Source organism: Oncorhynchus masou, chromosome 26, assembly GCF_036934945.1.
Source record: "Oncorhynchus masou masou isolate Uvic2021 chromosome 26, UVic_Omas_1.1, whole genome shotgun sequence".
NCBI classification, from domain to species: domain Eukaryota; kingdom Metazoa; phylum Chordata; class Actinopteri; order Salmoniformes; family Salmonidae; genus Oncorhynchus; species Oncorhynchus masou.
Genome location: NC_088237.1, coordinates 8,271,604 through 8,287,495, shown reverse-complemented (window position 1 = coordinate 8,287,495; position 15,892 = coordinate 8,271,604). Strand labels below are relative to the sequence as shown.

The following is a 15,892-nucleotide window of genomic DNA, read 5'->3' as shown; positions in this document are numbered from 1 at the left end:
CTCTAACAATTTGGGTCTGGAGTGTCTCCCCATTTTGAAGAGGGGATGACCGCGGCAGCTTTCCAATCTTTGGGGATCTCAGACGATACGAAAGAGAGGTTGAACAGGCTGGTAATAGGGTTGCAACAATTTTGGTGGATCATTTTAGAGAGGGTCCAGATTTTAGAGAGGGTCCAGATTGTCTAACCCAGCTGATTTGTAGGCATCCAGATTTTGCAGCTCTTTCAAAACATCAGCTGTCTGGATTTGGACAAGTTGCTGGTAGGGGTAGCCAGGTGGAAAAATGCTTATTGAAATTCTCAATTATCGTAGATTTATCGGTGGTGACAGTGTTTCCTAGCCTCAGTGCAGTGGGCAGCTAGGAGGAGGTGCTCTTATTCTCCATGGACTTTAGTGTCCCAAAACCTTTTGGAATTAGTGCTACAAGATGCACATTTCTGTTTGAAAAAGCTAGCCTTAGCTTTCCTAAATGACTGAGTATATTGGTTCCTTACTTTCCTGAAATGTTGCATAGCGCGGGGGCTATTCGATGTTAATTCAGAACGCCACAGGATGTTTTTGTGCTTTTCAAGGGCAGTCAAGTCTTTGGTGAACCAAGAGCTATATCTGTTCTTAGTTCTACATTTTTTTGAACGGGGCATGCTTATTTTAAGATGGCGAGGCAATCACTTTTAAAGAGCAACCAGGCATCCTCTACTGATATGAGGTCAAGATCCTTCCAGGATACCTGGACATGGTCGATTTAGAAAGGCCTGCTCACTGAAGTGTTTTAGGGAGCGTTTGACAGTGATGAGGGGCGGTTGTTTGACCGCGGACCCATTACAGATGCAGGCAATGAGGCAGTGATCACTGAGATCCTGGTTGAATACAGCAGAGGTGTATTTAGAGGGCAGGATGGATGGGATGATATCTAAGACGGTGCTCATGGTTACGGATTTAGGGTTGTACCTGGTAGGTTCATTGATAATTTGTGTGAGATTGAGGGCATCTAGCTTAGATTGTAAGACACCCGGGGTGTTAAGCATTTTAAGGTTTTTGGCATATCGTATGTCAGACATTTCTGCATCCCAGATATCACCCAATTCCTTGACCAAGGCTCATATAATCAATCCTTGAATACATCAATAACCATGATTACATTCATTGCTAGAAAGAGCAGTCGGCAGCACTTGCTCTGAAGAGCTCCTCTCGTCACCCCGCCAAGTGCCTAGTCATCCTACACCGAATTCATTACAATCACCCGGTGACATATTGCTTTTTTTGGCCTTGATCTTCCTCGTTGGAGGAGTGTGCCGCTCAACTTAACTCCAGTTCCTTTCACTACTGTAAGCACTTTTTGTTTTATTAGCATTTTGCAGGCAAATTACATTTTTGCTGCGAATGGCTTTTTGTATGGTTTGCATGGAATGACGGTTTTATTGACTGTCTTTACTTTATCTACACCTAAGTATTCTGATTAGTTGAAGGTGTGCTAGCACTTGACTGGAACACAACTCCGCACGTCACGTGGGTCCTTTGGACCAGAATTGAGGAGTTCCATCTTAACTCTATAAATCACAGGCTAGAGTTTTTTTGTTTTTGTTTTTGAATGACAGGTGAAGATTTGAGTGACAGCCACAGGTGTTCATGATTCTCTCTTCTCAGCCTTTTCACTGTTGGAATATTAGAAACAAGAAGTTAGGGGGCTGGGCCTCACAACCTGACTCTGTCAGTCACTGTCTCCGTGGTGATATTGAGGCTGACAGACTGCTGGAGAAGCTAGTATCCATGTATCCAACATCTATTTATCGCTCTCCTTGTGCTAATAAATATATAGGTGTGTGTGTGTGTGTGTGTGTGTGTGTGTGTGTGTGTGTGTGTGTGTGTGTGTGTGTGTGTGTGTGTGTGTGTGTGTGTGTGTGTGTTCATGTGCTCTAATTTCCATATACATAAATCACAAAGATGTCAACAACATCCCATCAGAAATGCTACAGTAATGATTTACCAACATGTCGTAATAAGATTTCATGGCGCGAGAGAGAGAGCGACAGAAAGACATTCCAGTGAGTGGGGGACTCATGGGCCTAGTGTAGTAATCCCCACCCTGGTTGCATCTCTCTTGTAGTTAGTATTCCTCTGGGTGTCCCCCTCATCTCTACCCTGGGGAGGCAGACACACTGCTCTTCTCTGCGCTGCTTAGGGATCCCCTGGCTCCTGTCTGCCTGCTGCCATGCTGCCGCCATACTGCCAGCACTAACAACCTTTCCTCTACTGGGCTCTTCTCTCTGCTGGAGGACTGGCAAAGGAAATGGGAGAGTAAGAGAGGGTGTGGGGGGTAGAGAGTTGGAGGAAAGGTCAGAGAAAAACAGACAGACAGAGAGCAACCGTTCAGAATGGGTTCTCAACAGAATCCATGAATGAAACACTGACACTTCAGTAAATGTGTTTTTGTGCCTAGCTAAGATGGAATACATTGATAGATGGTGGTAAGACCTGAGATTGAGAGGGGGGAGGGGTCAGGGAAACAGAGTGAAAAGAGATAGCGAGAGACGGAGGGGAGAGCAACGCATTTAAATGGTTTCTGGCCGTGTGTATAGTAATGACTAGCTGTGTCACAGTGGAAGGGCTATACTTCTGTGGCATGCCTTTCATGACCACCACTTTGCATGTTGATTTGCCTGGTAATGTAAAACATGGCAAGCACAGGTTGAAATTGTGTGTGTGTGTGTGTGTGTGTGTGTGAAGGTGAGCGCATGCGTACACACTGCCGAGGCTGTCTCTTTGCCCTCCCAGCCCGGCTTGTCAGTAAAAATTAGGACAGGTCTCTCAGAGAGGCACTGAGAATATATAAGCCACAGCGCTGCTGATGCTCTCTTTCTCGCTCTCTCTCTCTCTCTGTGTATGTATGTGAGTGAGAAATGGTGTGTGTGTGAGTGAGAAATGGTGTGTGTGTGAGTGAGAAATGGTGTGTGTGTGAGTGAGAAATGGTGTGTGTGTGTGAGTGAGAAATGGTGTGTGTGTGAGTGAGAAATGGTGTGTGTGTGTGAGTGAGAAATGGTGTGAGTGAGAAATGGTGTGTGTGTGTGTGTGTGTGTGTGTGTGTGTGAGAAATGGTGTGTGTGTGAGAAATGGTGTGTGTGTGAGAAATGGTGTGTGAGTGAGAAATGGTGTGTGTGTGTGTGTGAGTGAGAAATGGTGTGTGTGTGAGTGAGAAATGGTGTGTGTGTGTGTGAGTGAGAAATGGTGTGTGTGTGTGTGAGTGAGAAATGGTGTGTGTGTGTGTGAGTGAGAAATGGTGTGTGTGTGTGTGAGTGAGAAATGGTGTGTGTGTGTGTGTGAGTGAGAAATGGTGTGTGTGTGTGTGAGTGAGAAATGGTGTGTGTGTGTGTGTGAGTGAGAAATGGTGTGTGTGTGTGTGTGTGTGTGTGAGTGAGAAATGGTGTGTGTGTGTGTGTGTGTGTGTGTGAGAAATGGTGTGTGTGTGTGTGTGTGTGAGTGAGAAATGGTGTGTGAGTGAGAAATGGTGTGTGAGTGAGAAATGGTGTGTGTGTGAGTGAGAAATGGTGTGTGTGTGTGAGTGAGAAATGGTGTGTGTGTGTGTGAGTGAGAAATGGTGTGTGTGTGAGTGAGAAATGGTGTGTGTGAGTGAGAAATCGTGTGTGTGTGTGTGAGTGAGAAATGGTGTGTGTGTGTGAGTGAGAAATGGTGTGTGTGAGTGAGAAATGGTGTGTGTGTGTGTGTGTGTGTGTGTGAGTGAGAAATGGTGTGTGTGTGTGAGTGAGAAATGGTGTGTGTGTGAGAGACAGAAAGTGGGAGGGATAGGGAGAAAGATGGACAGAAAGCAGCAGCTAGCTTCTACCTGTGGAGCTGGGCTCAGTGACCTGTTGAAAAGCCTCAGCTCATATTAGCACGCTCTGTTGCAACTGTTCTCTCCAGATGTTGTCAAGCATAATCCTGCTCGGTTGCCACACTGTCCTTTCAAACAGTACAAGCTACCATGGAAATAGAAAACATATTCACTACTTACAGTAAATATTAATATTGGATTTCTATGGGTATGATATGTGTCTAGTCTGTTATTCTGTAGCATTCCCGTTTTGTATTAGATACAGTCAAATCTAAATGAAGAAGGTACACTGTATATATTCACCTATTTGTTTCTGGATCAGGATCTTTCTGAATGTGCAGGTAGGTAGGCAATGTTATGTTGTTAAGATTAGGATCCCAGCACCATGTTCACTACTACAACAGGGAGAAGGAATCCCACAGCTTGAGTGTTTTGTTCTTTGATACTGCAGCTGTATGGAAGCACAGATGTGATATTCTACATCACAATTTGAATTAGAATTTTGTGTGTGTGTGTGTGTCAGTTTCCGTTTCCTTCCATGGTGGCTGGATCTAGTTCAGTGTGATGGTGTGATTCTCTGTGGATCCATTATCCAGGCCACACTGGGAAGGGTGAAGGAAGGGTGAACTAAGAGTGGGAGAGGAAAGAATGATGGAGGGAGAGAATGATGAAGGAGAGTGAAGAAGCAGGGAGGGGGAAGATGGGCAAACCAGGGAGAGGGAAGATGGGCAAAGGAGGGGGAGAGGGAAGTTTGTGGGAGAGAAGATGGGCAAAGCAGGAAGATGAGCAAAGCAGGGAGAGAGGGACGTTTGTGGGAGAGAAGATGGGCAAAGCGGGGAGAGGGGGAAGATGGGCAAAGCGGGGAGAGGGGGAAGATGGGCAAAGCGGGGAGAGGGGGAAGATGGGCAAAGGAGGGAGAGGGGAAAGGGAAGGAGGGAGAGGGGGAAGATGGGCAAAGCAGGGAGAGGGGAAAGGGAAGGAGGGAGAGGGGGAGAGGGGGAAGATGGGCAAAGCAGGGAGAGGGGGAAGATGGGCAAAGGAGGGAGAGGGGGAAGAAGGAGGGAGAGGGAACTGGCAAATCAGAGAGGGAGGAGGAAAGAAGGAAGGAGAGGGGGAGGAGGAAAGAAGGAAGGAGAGGGAGAGGAGGAAAGAAGGAAGGAGAGAGGGAATAAGGAAGGAGAGAGGGGCGAAGCAGGGAGAGGGAGAGCGAGAAGGAAGGAGAGAGGGAAGCAGGAGAGTGGGAAGAGTGAGAGAGGGGGAAGGAGAGAGGGAAGAAGGTAGGAGAGAGTGTTTGCTCATATTTTCCATCTTTCCTCATTTCCTCTCCCCTCTCCTTTTCTTGTCCTCTCTGTGTTCTCTCCATGCAGTGACAGTGTTACCCATGGCCTCAGATCATGACCAGCAGGACAGTAATATCCATGGTTAAGTCACAGTTTCACAAACCAATGGCGGATATTTATTTCTGATTCTTTGGGGGCGGGGACTGTAACTGTACTGTTTGTGACTTCACCATTCCATCAGGTAAAATCTATTTCTCAATTAACACGGGAGAGTATGATGGCTAACGTAGGTCAGGGTCCTGGTGGTTCAGCAGGTTGTCATGGTAATGTTGTCATAACCAAATAGTGGCGATCTGTCATTCGTTAGCCGATCAGAGACATGCTTGACATGTTCCTTCAATGAAATGTCTGTACGAACACATCTCATCAGAGAGCGAAAGAGGGGGAGAGGAGAAAGAGAAGGGGGGATATTCTGTGAAGGGGGGCAGAGTCAGAGTTGGTTTTGTAGGATAAGCTGGAAATGTGATATTTTTGACTGATATTATGATTGTTTGTTTCATAGCTGCAAAGTAGTTTGAACACTGTCAGTTCCATTTTAATCCGTCCAATGACAAACCACTGTGGAGGAGTGGTGGGAGGGTTAAATTCCAGGAAACTAACCCTGCCAGCTCTTAATGGAACAGAGCTTATTAAATGGGCTTTTACCATCTCTGTGGCTTTCAGCTTTCAGCCTCCTACTGAGAGAGAGATGGAAAGAGAGATGAACATGACTTGTTCCAATTAGCATCTCAGGTTGAAAGCCTAAAATGCAGCCCACCCAGAGGCATGCTGAGATAGGGCTGTTACGGTGACCGTATTACCGCTACACCGGCAATCACGAGTCAAGACCTCAGTCAAAATAACACATGACCATTTAGTCATGGTAACTAGGCGTTTTCCAAGCTCTGATGCTGCTGATGGTCATTAGTAGCCTACCAAACTTGCTAACTGCCTGGTACTCACCACTCTTTTGTCCCTCTAATCACTCTGACATCGATGCAAATGTAATCGAAAGTCACTTCACGACAGCCCATGATCTCATGTTGCGCAACATTTCTATAGGCTATGCAATTGAGTGAAAATGTTTTGATGGCCTCTATTAAAAAGAGCAGGATCCCATCAGCTTTCTATAGGCTAGGCCTACTATATTTATTTAGCATCTTTCCTAATATTAAGCACATTGCTTCTCTTTGCAACAGGAGTATAGCCTACCTGGCTGGCATGAAAATTAACCATGGGAAAAGCGTCCTCCATTCACTGTTTAAGTGCATAGGTGACATGTATTTTAAGAACAGTGTTTTCCTGCTAATTCATTGCATTTTGGAACATTGGCGCTTATAGCCTATTGCTGTGATAATAATGTGAAGGAATAGCCAAATAGTTTATCAACATTTTAAGCTAAATGTTCTGATCTGTTGCATCTGCCTCATTGCTTTTAAAATATGGTATTCATTTGAGATCTATCGCAACCCACAACTGTCCCAGAGTATGTTTGGAATATATCTTTCTGGCACAGAAGGACAAGTTGACCAATAGAATAGGTCAACTTTTATACTATGGGGGATAGTAGATTGACATTGGCTAGTGCTTTTGCTGTTCGTTTGTACTACTCATCTTGTTGGCTGATGAAAAGTAAATGTGGACAGTTCTATTAACAGCTTCACTATGCGCCTCGGATTTTGATGAGAATGCGTGAGCGTCCTTCTTGATGTGTCTGTCTTCACTTGTAGCCTACTTCGGAACTGAGATGCCTATGAGAAGGACCCGATCACATTACTGGCATTAGCTAATAAAAGTTGTGAAATATGAGAGACCAACGTGAGTGAGAGGTGCTTCAGAGCATGGCACTTGGCAGCCTGGAGAAGGGAATTATAATTGGTATATTTAGCCCAAGGGTACAACAGTCACTTTGGCCGCAAAAGGGATGGATTATTTTAGGGGGCGTTATGGCCACACAAGGTGGATGCTGCTGTGAAATTTGAAGCCTGGTGAGATTATCGCTAAGTCCTTGTTAAATTGTGAATGAGAGACTGATGAAGTGTGTGCAGTCTGCACAAGAAACAAAAGCAGAGCGCATGCCTTTCAAGCAACTTTTTTCAAATCATCATTAGTCGCAACATGCAGCCTTAGACTGTATTAAACATATTGCCCAACGTTAGAATCACAACTGGAGTTGCATAAATAACTAACTGAAGCATATAGGAAGACTTGTTTCTTTGTTAACTGCTCAACACAAAATAGCCTCATGTACACACTTCCTCGGAAATCATTTGGAGAAAATATCCTTTCTATTTTATTCAGCTATGTTCAATTGTATTCTTCATACTATAAATTAATATAAAATAATGCCTACGGAATTCTAGGCAAGTCTTGTCTGCTAAATTAACTAATGTAGCCGACAGCATAGCCAGATCAGAGCCTAACATAAGGACAACTATTCCGTTCTTCTGAAATATACTATGCTTCTTTAGACCTGTCTAAAATAAATAATGGATTTTTTGTGATGGTGTGGGCTATATTAAATAGATTTGCTCGACTTTTTCCAAATGTATATGTTCCAATGGTCTGCATCATTGGCTTGTAGGATATGAGTGGAAGCCCGGAGATGCTAAATGTGTTTTATGTTAATTAAGGGTCAAATACCGTGAGACCGGCAGTTATTTGCTTGACAATCACCGACTGACAAAATGTCATGCCCGACACAGCCCTAATGCTGACACACACACACACACACACACACACACACACACACACACACACACACACACACACACACACAGGGGGAACCCAGGGGCCCATTACACATGGCGAGGACCAAGGGGCCAGTAACCAGCCAACACAGTCTGGCTAAAATATTTATCTCCTGCTATGAGGAAGGAAACCTGTTTTTTAAAATGCTGTCACGACTGTGCAGACCATACTATAGACTCTGCAGCTTTTAGATAAGACATGCGCACACACACACACACACACACACACACACACACACACACACACACTGACAAAGTTAGAGAGTCAGTGAGCAACACGGGTAACAGGAAACAGGAACAGATGGACACTGAAAGATCAGTGTTCCCTCCTGTCCTACAGCAGTCCAAAGCCTCTGCTGATGCCTGGGCTTTAATGGAATAAAGTGGAACATGTCAGCATTTTCTGACCTTTCATCACCTTTATACAGCTCAGTAAGTGTCAGGGATAGTTCAATGGGACATGAACCAGCAGGTCAGGAGGAGAGAAGGGTAGTTCTCTCGCACCCTTTTTTTTCAATTTCCACCTAAAATGACATACCCAAACTAACTGCCTGTCGCTCAGGCATTCAGATAGGAGTCTAAGTGTAATTTAGATGTTGGCCACCAGATGGCAGCAGTGTGTTTAAGTTTCATACTGAGCCAATAAAGAATTACATTACCAGACAATATTTTGTATCGAGTCTGCCAGGAGTTTGCCCAAAATGTGCAAAATTGATACATTTTTAAGTACATTACTATAGAGAATATACAAAAATGCTATGGTAATAAAACATTTAAGTGTACACCCTCCCAGGAATGTCTTCATGATGGTGTATTTTCTGTAGGGAATATAATTATCTAACCTTCACACATCTAGATAGCCGGGCGGGGTCGGTGTGGGGCCAGAGATCGCAGGGGTTCAAACTGTAGAACCCAGTTCTTACATTTGAACATAAAAATGGATTTTATCGAACGAAAAATGTAGTAGTTTTCTCTGGGACCCTCAGGGTGACAAATTGGAGCACGATTACTGAAATCAAGTACATTATTTACCTACAGAGGTGAATGTGTCAAACCAGTTGCCTTGATAAGTGTTTTGTTGTACACTCTCCTCAAACAATAGCATGGTATTGTTTCACAGCAATAGCTACTGTAAATTGGACACTGCACTTAGATTAACACGAATGTAAGCTTTCTGCCCATATAAGACACGTCTATGTCTGTTGTTGGCTGTTGTATACAACATTCTCTAGTCACATTAGTGCACGTTTGCAACAACCCTCCTGGTTTAGGGACACCGATCCCGTAGAGGTTTTAAATTAACGTTTCCAAGCCATGGCAGAGTCACTTACTGTATCTCATCTCTCATTCCCTCGCTCCATCCATCACCCCATCCCTTCATCCAATCCTGATCTCATAGGATGAATGGTCTGTGTCGGAATCCCTCCAGCGAATTCACTAAAGAATAGCTCCGTTATATTAGCGGTAACTGTATTCCCCAAATCCCCTGATTTCAATGAGTCACAATCTTCCCGGCCCCGTTTATTTAACGAATATTCTCCAGCGTATAAGTGCTCAATGACTAGTGTAAGAATTGCCATTGGCTGTGTAGTTAGAATTTAAAGGCGGGGTGGGGTTTAAGGTTATTTTGTTTGAAAATGAGTCATTGATTCCAGTGGGGTTTGAAGGTGTTCATGCGTTGTGTGTAGGTAGGGGCTTATGGGTAGTTTGTCTGTTTTAATGTAAATGTACTACTGATTCTCTAGGGGGTTGGAAGGCGGGCCCATCCAAAGGGGAGGTGCACTGGAGGTGTTCTTGATCACTGATGATGACTTCATTATAAACCCCCTCTTGAGTATCATGATATAGAAGGTGTTACCGGTCATAATGGATGGGGCTTTTAAACAGCACTGGCTGTGTGCTGCCTCTCTCTTAATATTTCTCTGTCTGCTAAGAGACCCACTCCGCTCTGTAACGGCTGCTACAGCAAAGCCTCGTCTACAGGCCTCATCTCCTAGCCAATCAGAGCATGACGCTCATGTCTCTCTTCCCAAATGGTACCCTATCGACCAGAGCCCTTTAAAAGTGTACTATTAAATCACATTGTATTGGTCACATACACATGGTTAGCAGATGTTATTGCGAGTGTAGCGAAATGCTTGTGCTTCTAGTTCCGACAATGCAGAAATATCTCACAAGTAATCTATCAATTCTACAAAAAGGTCCTAATACACACAAATCTAAGTAAAGGAATGGAATAAGAATATATACATATACGTACTATATATATATAGATGAGCAATGACAGAGCGGCATAGGCAAGAGGCAATAGATGGTATAAAATACAGTATATACATATGAGATGAGTAATGCAAGATATGTGAACATCCTTAAAGTGTCATTATTAAAGTGGCTAGTGATCCATTTGTTAAAGCGGCCAAGGATTTCAAGTCCGTATGTAGGCAGCAGCCCTCTCTGTGTTAGTGATGGCTTTTCAACAGTCTGATGGCCTTGAGATAGAAGCTGTTTTTTACATTAGGGAATCGGTTGCCATTTGAGATGCAATCCTGTCTGTCACGCTTGTATCCTGCATCTATCCCCAACGGTGTTCCCTGCCTTAACTAACGACAGCCTTAATGAGCCAATCAGCGTCTCGTTGTGTTTAACGAAGTGTGAGGTTTGACTTATTCACACCTCTCTCCCTCCTGTTTGTTTTCTCTTCACAGAAATCTGCTGGACATGGACACCTTTTCCAAATCAGACCCAAGTAAGATCACCATGGTTTTCTCTTTTTATTTGTTTGTTTCACAATGTCACTGTGCTCCCCATCCCGGATCCGTGATCGTGAATAAAGCCTCAGGCTCATTAGCATAACGCAACGTTAACGATTTCTGAAAATCGCAAATAAAATGAAAATAATGAGCCTGCTCTCAAGCTTAGCCTTTTCTTAACAACACTGTCATCTCAGATTTCCAAAATATGCTTTTGAACCATAGCAAATCACTAATTTGTGTAAGAGTATGCTAAGCTAGCTTAGCATTTTGAGTAGCATTTAGCACGCAACATTTTCACAAAAACCAGATAACCAAATAAATAAAATCATTTACCTTTGAAGAGCTTCGGATGTTTTCAATGAGGAGACTCTCAGTTACATAGCAAATGTTCAGTTTTTCCTGAAAGAATCTTTGTGTAGGAGAAATCGCTCCGTTTTGTACATCACATTTGGCTACCGAAACGAACTAAAAATTCAGTCACCAAAACGTCAAACTTTTTCCGAATTAACTCCATAATATCGACCGAAACATGGCAAATGTTGTTTAGAATCAATCCAAGGTGTTTTTTCACATATCTCTTAATTGATATGCAGTTCGTGGAAGCCTGCTTTCCCCTCAGAATCGCATGGAAAAATACCAGCAGCTGAAAAAGACGCACCAATTTCGACGGAGGATACCGGGCGGACACCTGGAAAATGTAGTCTCTTATGGTCAATCTTCCAATGATATGCCTACAAATACGTCACAATGCTGCAGACACCTTGGGGAAACGACAAAGGGCAGGCTCATTCCTCTCGCATTCACAGCCATATAAGGAGACAATGGAAAACGGAGCCTCAAAAATCCTGCTGGTTTCCTGGTTGCCGTTTCATCTTGGTTTTGCCTGTAGCACCCGTTCTAGGGCACCAACAGACAGAGTGTTTTCTTTCCAAAGTTATCAATTATATGCATAGTCGAGCATCTTTTTGTGACAAAATATCTTGTTTAAAACGGGAACGTTTTTCATCCAAAAATGAAATTGCGCCGCTAGAGTTTCAAGAGGTTATTACCTGTTCCGTATCAACGTTTCTGCATAAATGGTGAGTGTGCCCGGGGGGGTACTCTCCTGAAACATCTCCAACAAGCTTTTGTATCCTGTTCAGCAGTATTGGGGTCAATTCCATTTCAATTAATCAATTCAGAAAGTTTACCAAATTCCAATAACAATTCAAATTCTTCCTCCTTGAAAAGCTATGAAGAGAAATGGACTGTCGGTGTGCTTCCCTGAATTGAAACAGAATTGACCCCAACCCTGCTGTTCAATCATTTAACACCTCTCTATGCCCTAAGCCAAGACCTAATCTGTCTTAACCCATCCTCACGCTCCCTATCCAACCTCCTCGCTCTGTCTGGGCCCGGTTTCCCAAAATCATCATTAGAGCTTTTCGTATGAGCATTGGTAGTCCTTTCCACTCGTACCCATATACGGGGTGAAAAAGGCAGATTTGGGCACTGGTAAGCCCCTAAATTGGAACGACATCAAAACTCGGGCTTTGCGTTGTACGAGTTTTGACCAATAGCCGTTCTGAACCTGAGTACTGCACACAACAAGAACTTGCCCCCATCTCTCCTGTTAATTGGGAAACTTGTGCAAATGCTTTGTTGTCTGAGTGAGGGAACTCGATGCATTTTGAAAGATAAGACGTTGACGATTATAACAACACCGCTTGGATGTCATGTAATTAAGACAAACACCCGTGAGTCCAAATGTGCACTTCCCCTTATGAGCCGATGTCTGTTGTGAAGAAAATTAGCTGCGGAACACGCAACTGAATGCACGCGTGACTCCTTTCTATGCGTACCAAAATGAGGATCTGTTTCTCTGAATTGCCGTTTCAAAGCCTCAGAGCCAATTTATGCGAGATCCGAAAATGTGGTCGGCGGCACCGTATGGATGGTGTGACGCGATCGCGTAGCCTCTGGAGGCACGCAGAGGCTAATTTGAGCTCCGTACCGCATCGCCGTGCACCTCCTCAAATTTTGTAACAATGGGGAGGGCTCCATATAGCTTACGCATTGACATGATTGGTTGACGGTAGGTGGGGGCAGGAGGTCCTGTACAAACACAAACTCACTTCCTTGACAACTTCCTTCACAACAGCTCTGCGCTGCTCCGCGAAGTGCAAGATGTATGAATGCCCTGACTTCTGCAGAGGCCATATCATCGTAAATGCTGCACGGATTGATCATGCAGTGCCTTTTAACGCTGGAAGATCATATTTTATAACTTAGCTAGTCATGTTGCCAATAGAACAAGCTTTCAAATGATGCCCACCTGACCCCGATAGCGATTTTATAATAGGTAGATTTTGGATTGTGTAAACAACAACAACAACAATACTTGTGTGATGGTGGAGATGCAGGGTAGTGTTCCAAACAAAACAACCACAAGTGTATAAAGCCACTTATAGTTGAAGAATCTTCTTTGAGTCATAAAGGTGCATTGAAATGACTTAGGAACTGTGCACTTTGGAGAGGTGTGTGTGTGTGCGTGTGTGTGTGTGTGTGTGATAAAGGTGCATTGAAATGACTTGGGAACTGTGCACTTTGGAGAGGTGTGTGTGTGTGTGTGTGGCCATTTGGAAACACCAATTAGTCCTCGAACTCAAATCTTTGTCATGGCTTTATTTTATTTTGCACCTACCCCACATTTTTCAGGAATGTTCTTCTAATCTTACTGAATGCGTCCAAAGTATTTCCAGATTTCGTTATCAACAAATGTGGCGAAAAGTACAATAAATAAAAAATGCACATAAAATGTACAGTGTAATGTTTGCATTCAGGCTTGTGTCAGGTAAGCTGTTGTGGAGATCATAGTAAAATTATTAGCCCAAACTGTTCCCTTTCAATTACTACCATGCTTATGCATGTGCTTTTCATACCTTTACATGTAGCCCTATCCATTTAGGCCAATCCCCGCTCATGTAAAGGGTTAAATCGCAAAGCTGTTTCCCAAAACGTTAAAACGTTTGTTATTTACGAACCGCTTCAGACCACGTAGAACGGCTAACTGCCCCGTTGGATGCGTTTTTGCCCTTCCGCGTCACTTTGTACACACAAGATCTCCGCCGAACTTAGAATCAAGATGTTTATCTGTCTCTCTCTTGACCGCTGATAACTTCAGAACGGAATCGAATACAAAGATGCCAATTGTTACACCCACTAAGGATAAAAAGGAGCTTCAAATGAAACCCGAGGGTGACGGCATTAAACGATCAATACAGTAGGCATATAGGCTACAAACAGGCCTTCACTGAACTTCCGGAGAGAGTTTGCTGCACTGAAAGTAAAGGGGCTGAATAATTTTGCACGCCCAATTTTTCAGTTTTTGATTTGTTAAAAAAGTTTGAAATATCCAATAAATGTTGTTCCACTTCATGATTGTGTCCCACTTGTTGTTGATTCTTCACAAAAAAATACAGTTTTATATCTTTGTTTGAAGCCTGAAATGTGGCAAAAGGTCGCAAAGTTCAAGGGGGCCGAATACTTTCGCAAGGCACTGTATCTATCAGTGGAGGCTGCTGAGGGGAGGAGGGCTCAAAATGAGGAATGGAGTCGCTGGAATGCTATCAAACACATCAAAGATGTGGTTGACTCCATTCCATGAACTTATTATTATGAGCCCTCCTCCCCTCAGCAGCCTCCACTGGTATGTATCCATGTTATGATATCATATTTTACCGATTTGAATCACCGTGTATTAATAAGTCATGTGGTTAATGTTTTTGTGTTGTTTGCCTACTCTCTCTTTCTCTCTTGCTCTTTCTCTCTCTGGTTAGAATGCCTGACACATGCTCTTCATCGTTCTGTTTTTCTTTTCTTTCAGGCCTTTTGTCTGCTTGTCTGCTTTTTCTGCCTGTCTTGACATTCTTATATTCCACTAGCCTTGCATGAATTTCTGTAAGTTTATTTATTTTTCTTCCGTTCTTTATGTATGTCTCATGACGTGAGCACAACACACACACACACACACACACATACACACACACACACACATTCCTGTACTTGATATCAGTGTGTGTCAAACTTGTCATCAACATTGTTTTGGTGCTGATCTCTATATATTCAGCATTTCTAAATTCTGTCTCTTAGTCTCCTCTCCCCTCCAAAAACTCCAGCCCAAAAAATAGAAACCGGTCGTCTTCCTTCTCATGCCTCGTTAGTCAGTGACTCCACTCATATGTCACGAGTCATATTCTCAAGGCAGATTTATTCATATTCCGTTATGGGATCTGTGGCGAAGATTAGGGAGAAGGAGGCTTTGTGACTAATGATGATAGGCTTGTGATGATGAGCCTGGTCCAGGGCCATAAACATTCATGTAAGGAGGCACTTGTGCTGAGTGGCCGTCTTAATCATACTGAGTGTTGCTGCTCAAGTCTCCCAGTATTAAGCTGCTTCAGTGGGCAGCGAGAGGGCAAGGCCAGGGGACAGGGGAGGGATAGGGGGACGACTCTGGCCTTTTCGTCTTAGGTCTCAGGTGAGACTTAAAGGTCGTATAAAAATAGAAACCGGTTTGGACGTGCCTTTGAAAATGAAGGGAGAAGGAGAGAAATGGAGCGCTAGTGGGAGTGAGGCAGAGCCAGAGCGAGCGAGAGAGAGAGAGAGAGGGACAAAGGCTCATCTTATGTTCGCTACATTCCTCTCTTCCCTCTCTCTGTAAGAGGCATATGAACAGAGGCTGATTGGCTTCAACTCTCCTTTGAAGCCTGCTGAGTAAGTGATTAAGTGTGTGTGTGTGTGTCACTAACTCAACAGGACCTTATTTTGCCTTGCATTCTTAAAGCCCTACTGAAATAAGTGCACCAGGAATGAGCTCAGTTTTCTTCCCACTAGAGCATTATGTTGTTGTTGATAAACCATCCCTCATATGTTTGTAACCCTGTAATGCATTTTCCTCACACTCAAAAGGTCATGCAGGGTCTCCTGTTTAACCTGGTTCTTCTGTGTTTCTCCTTCTTCATCTAGTATGCGTTCTGTACACACAAGGCATCAGCAATAAGGAGTGGAGAGAGGTAAGTCCCCTTCAGTTAGCCTAAACAGTACACCAGAGACTGAATTGAAAAGGGCCTGATATTCAACATGATCTTAGGCACTCAAACGTCAATATTTATACAAGTAAATGATGAAATGAATCCTCAACCCAATCCTAACTCGGTTAGATTCCCCATCTCTGAATATTTTCTCCTATGATTAATAATACTG

General features: G+C 43.6%; 1 protein-coding gene across 1 annotated transcript in view; it reads left to right on the top strand.

Moving 5' to 3' along the window:
- LOC135514715 (copine-8-like) overlaps positions 1–15,892 on the top strand; it is a 125,340-nt gene that overhangs the window by 31,285 nt on the left and 78,163 nt on the right. The window contains 2 exon segments of the mRNA XM_064938257.1: positions 10,601–10,641; positions 15,656–15,702. Coding sequence (XP_064794329.1) covers positions 10,601–10,641; positions 15,656–15,702 — 88 coding nt within the window.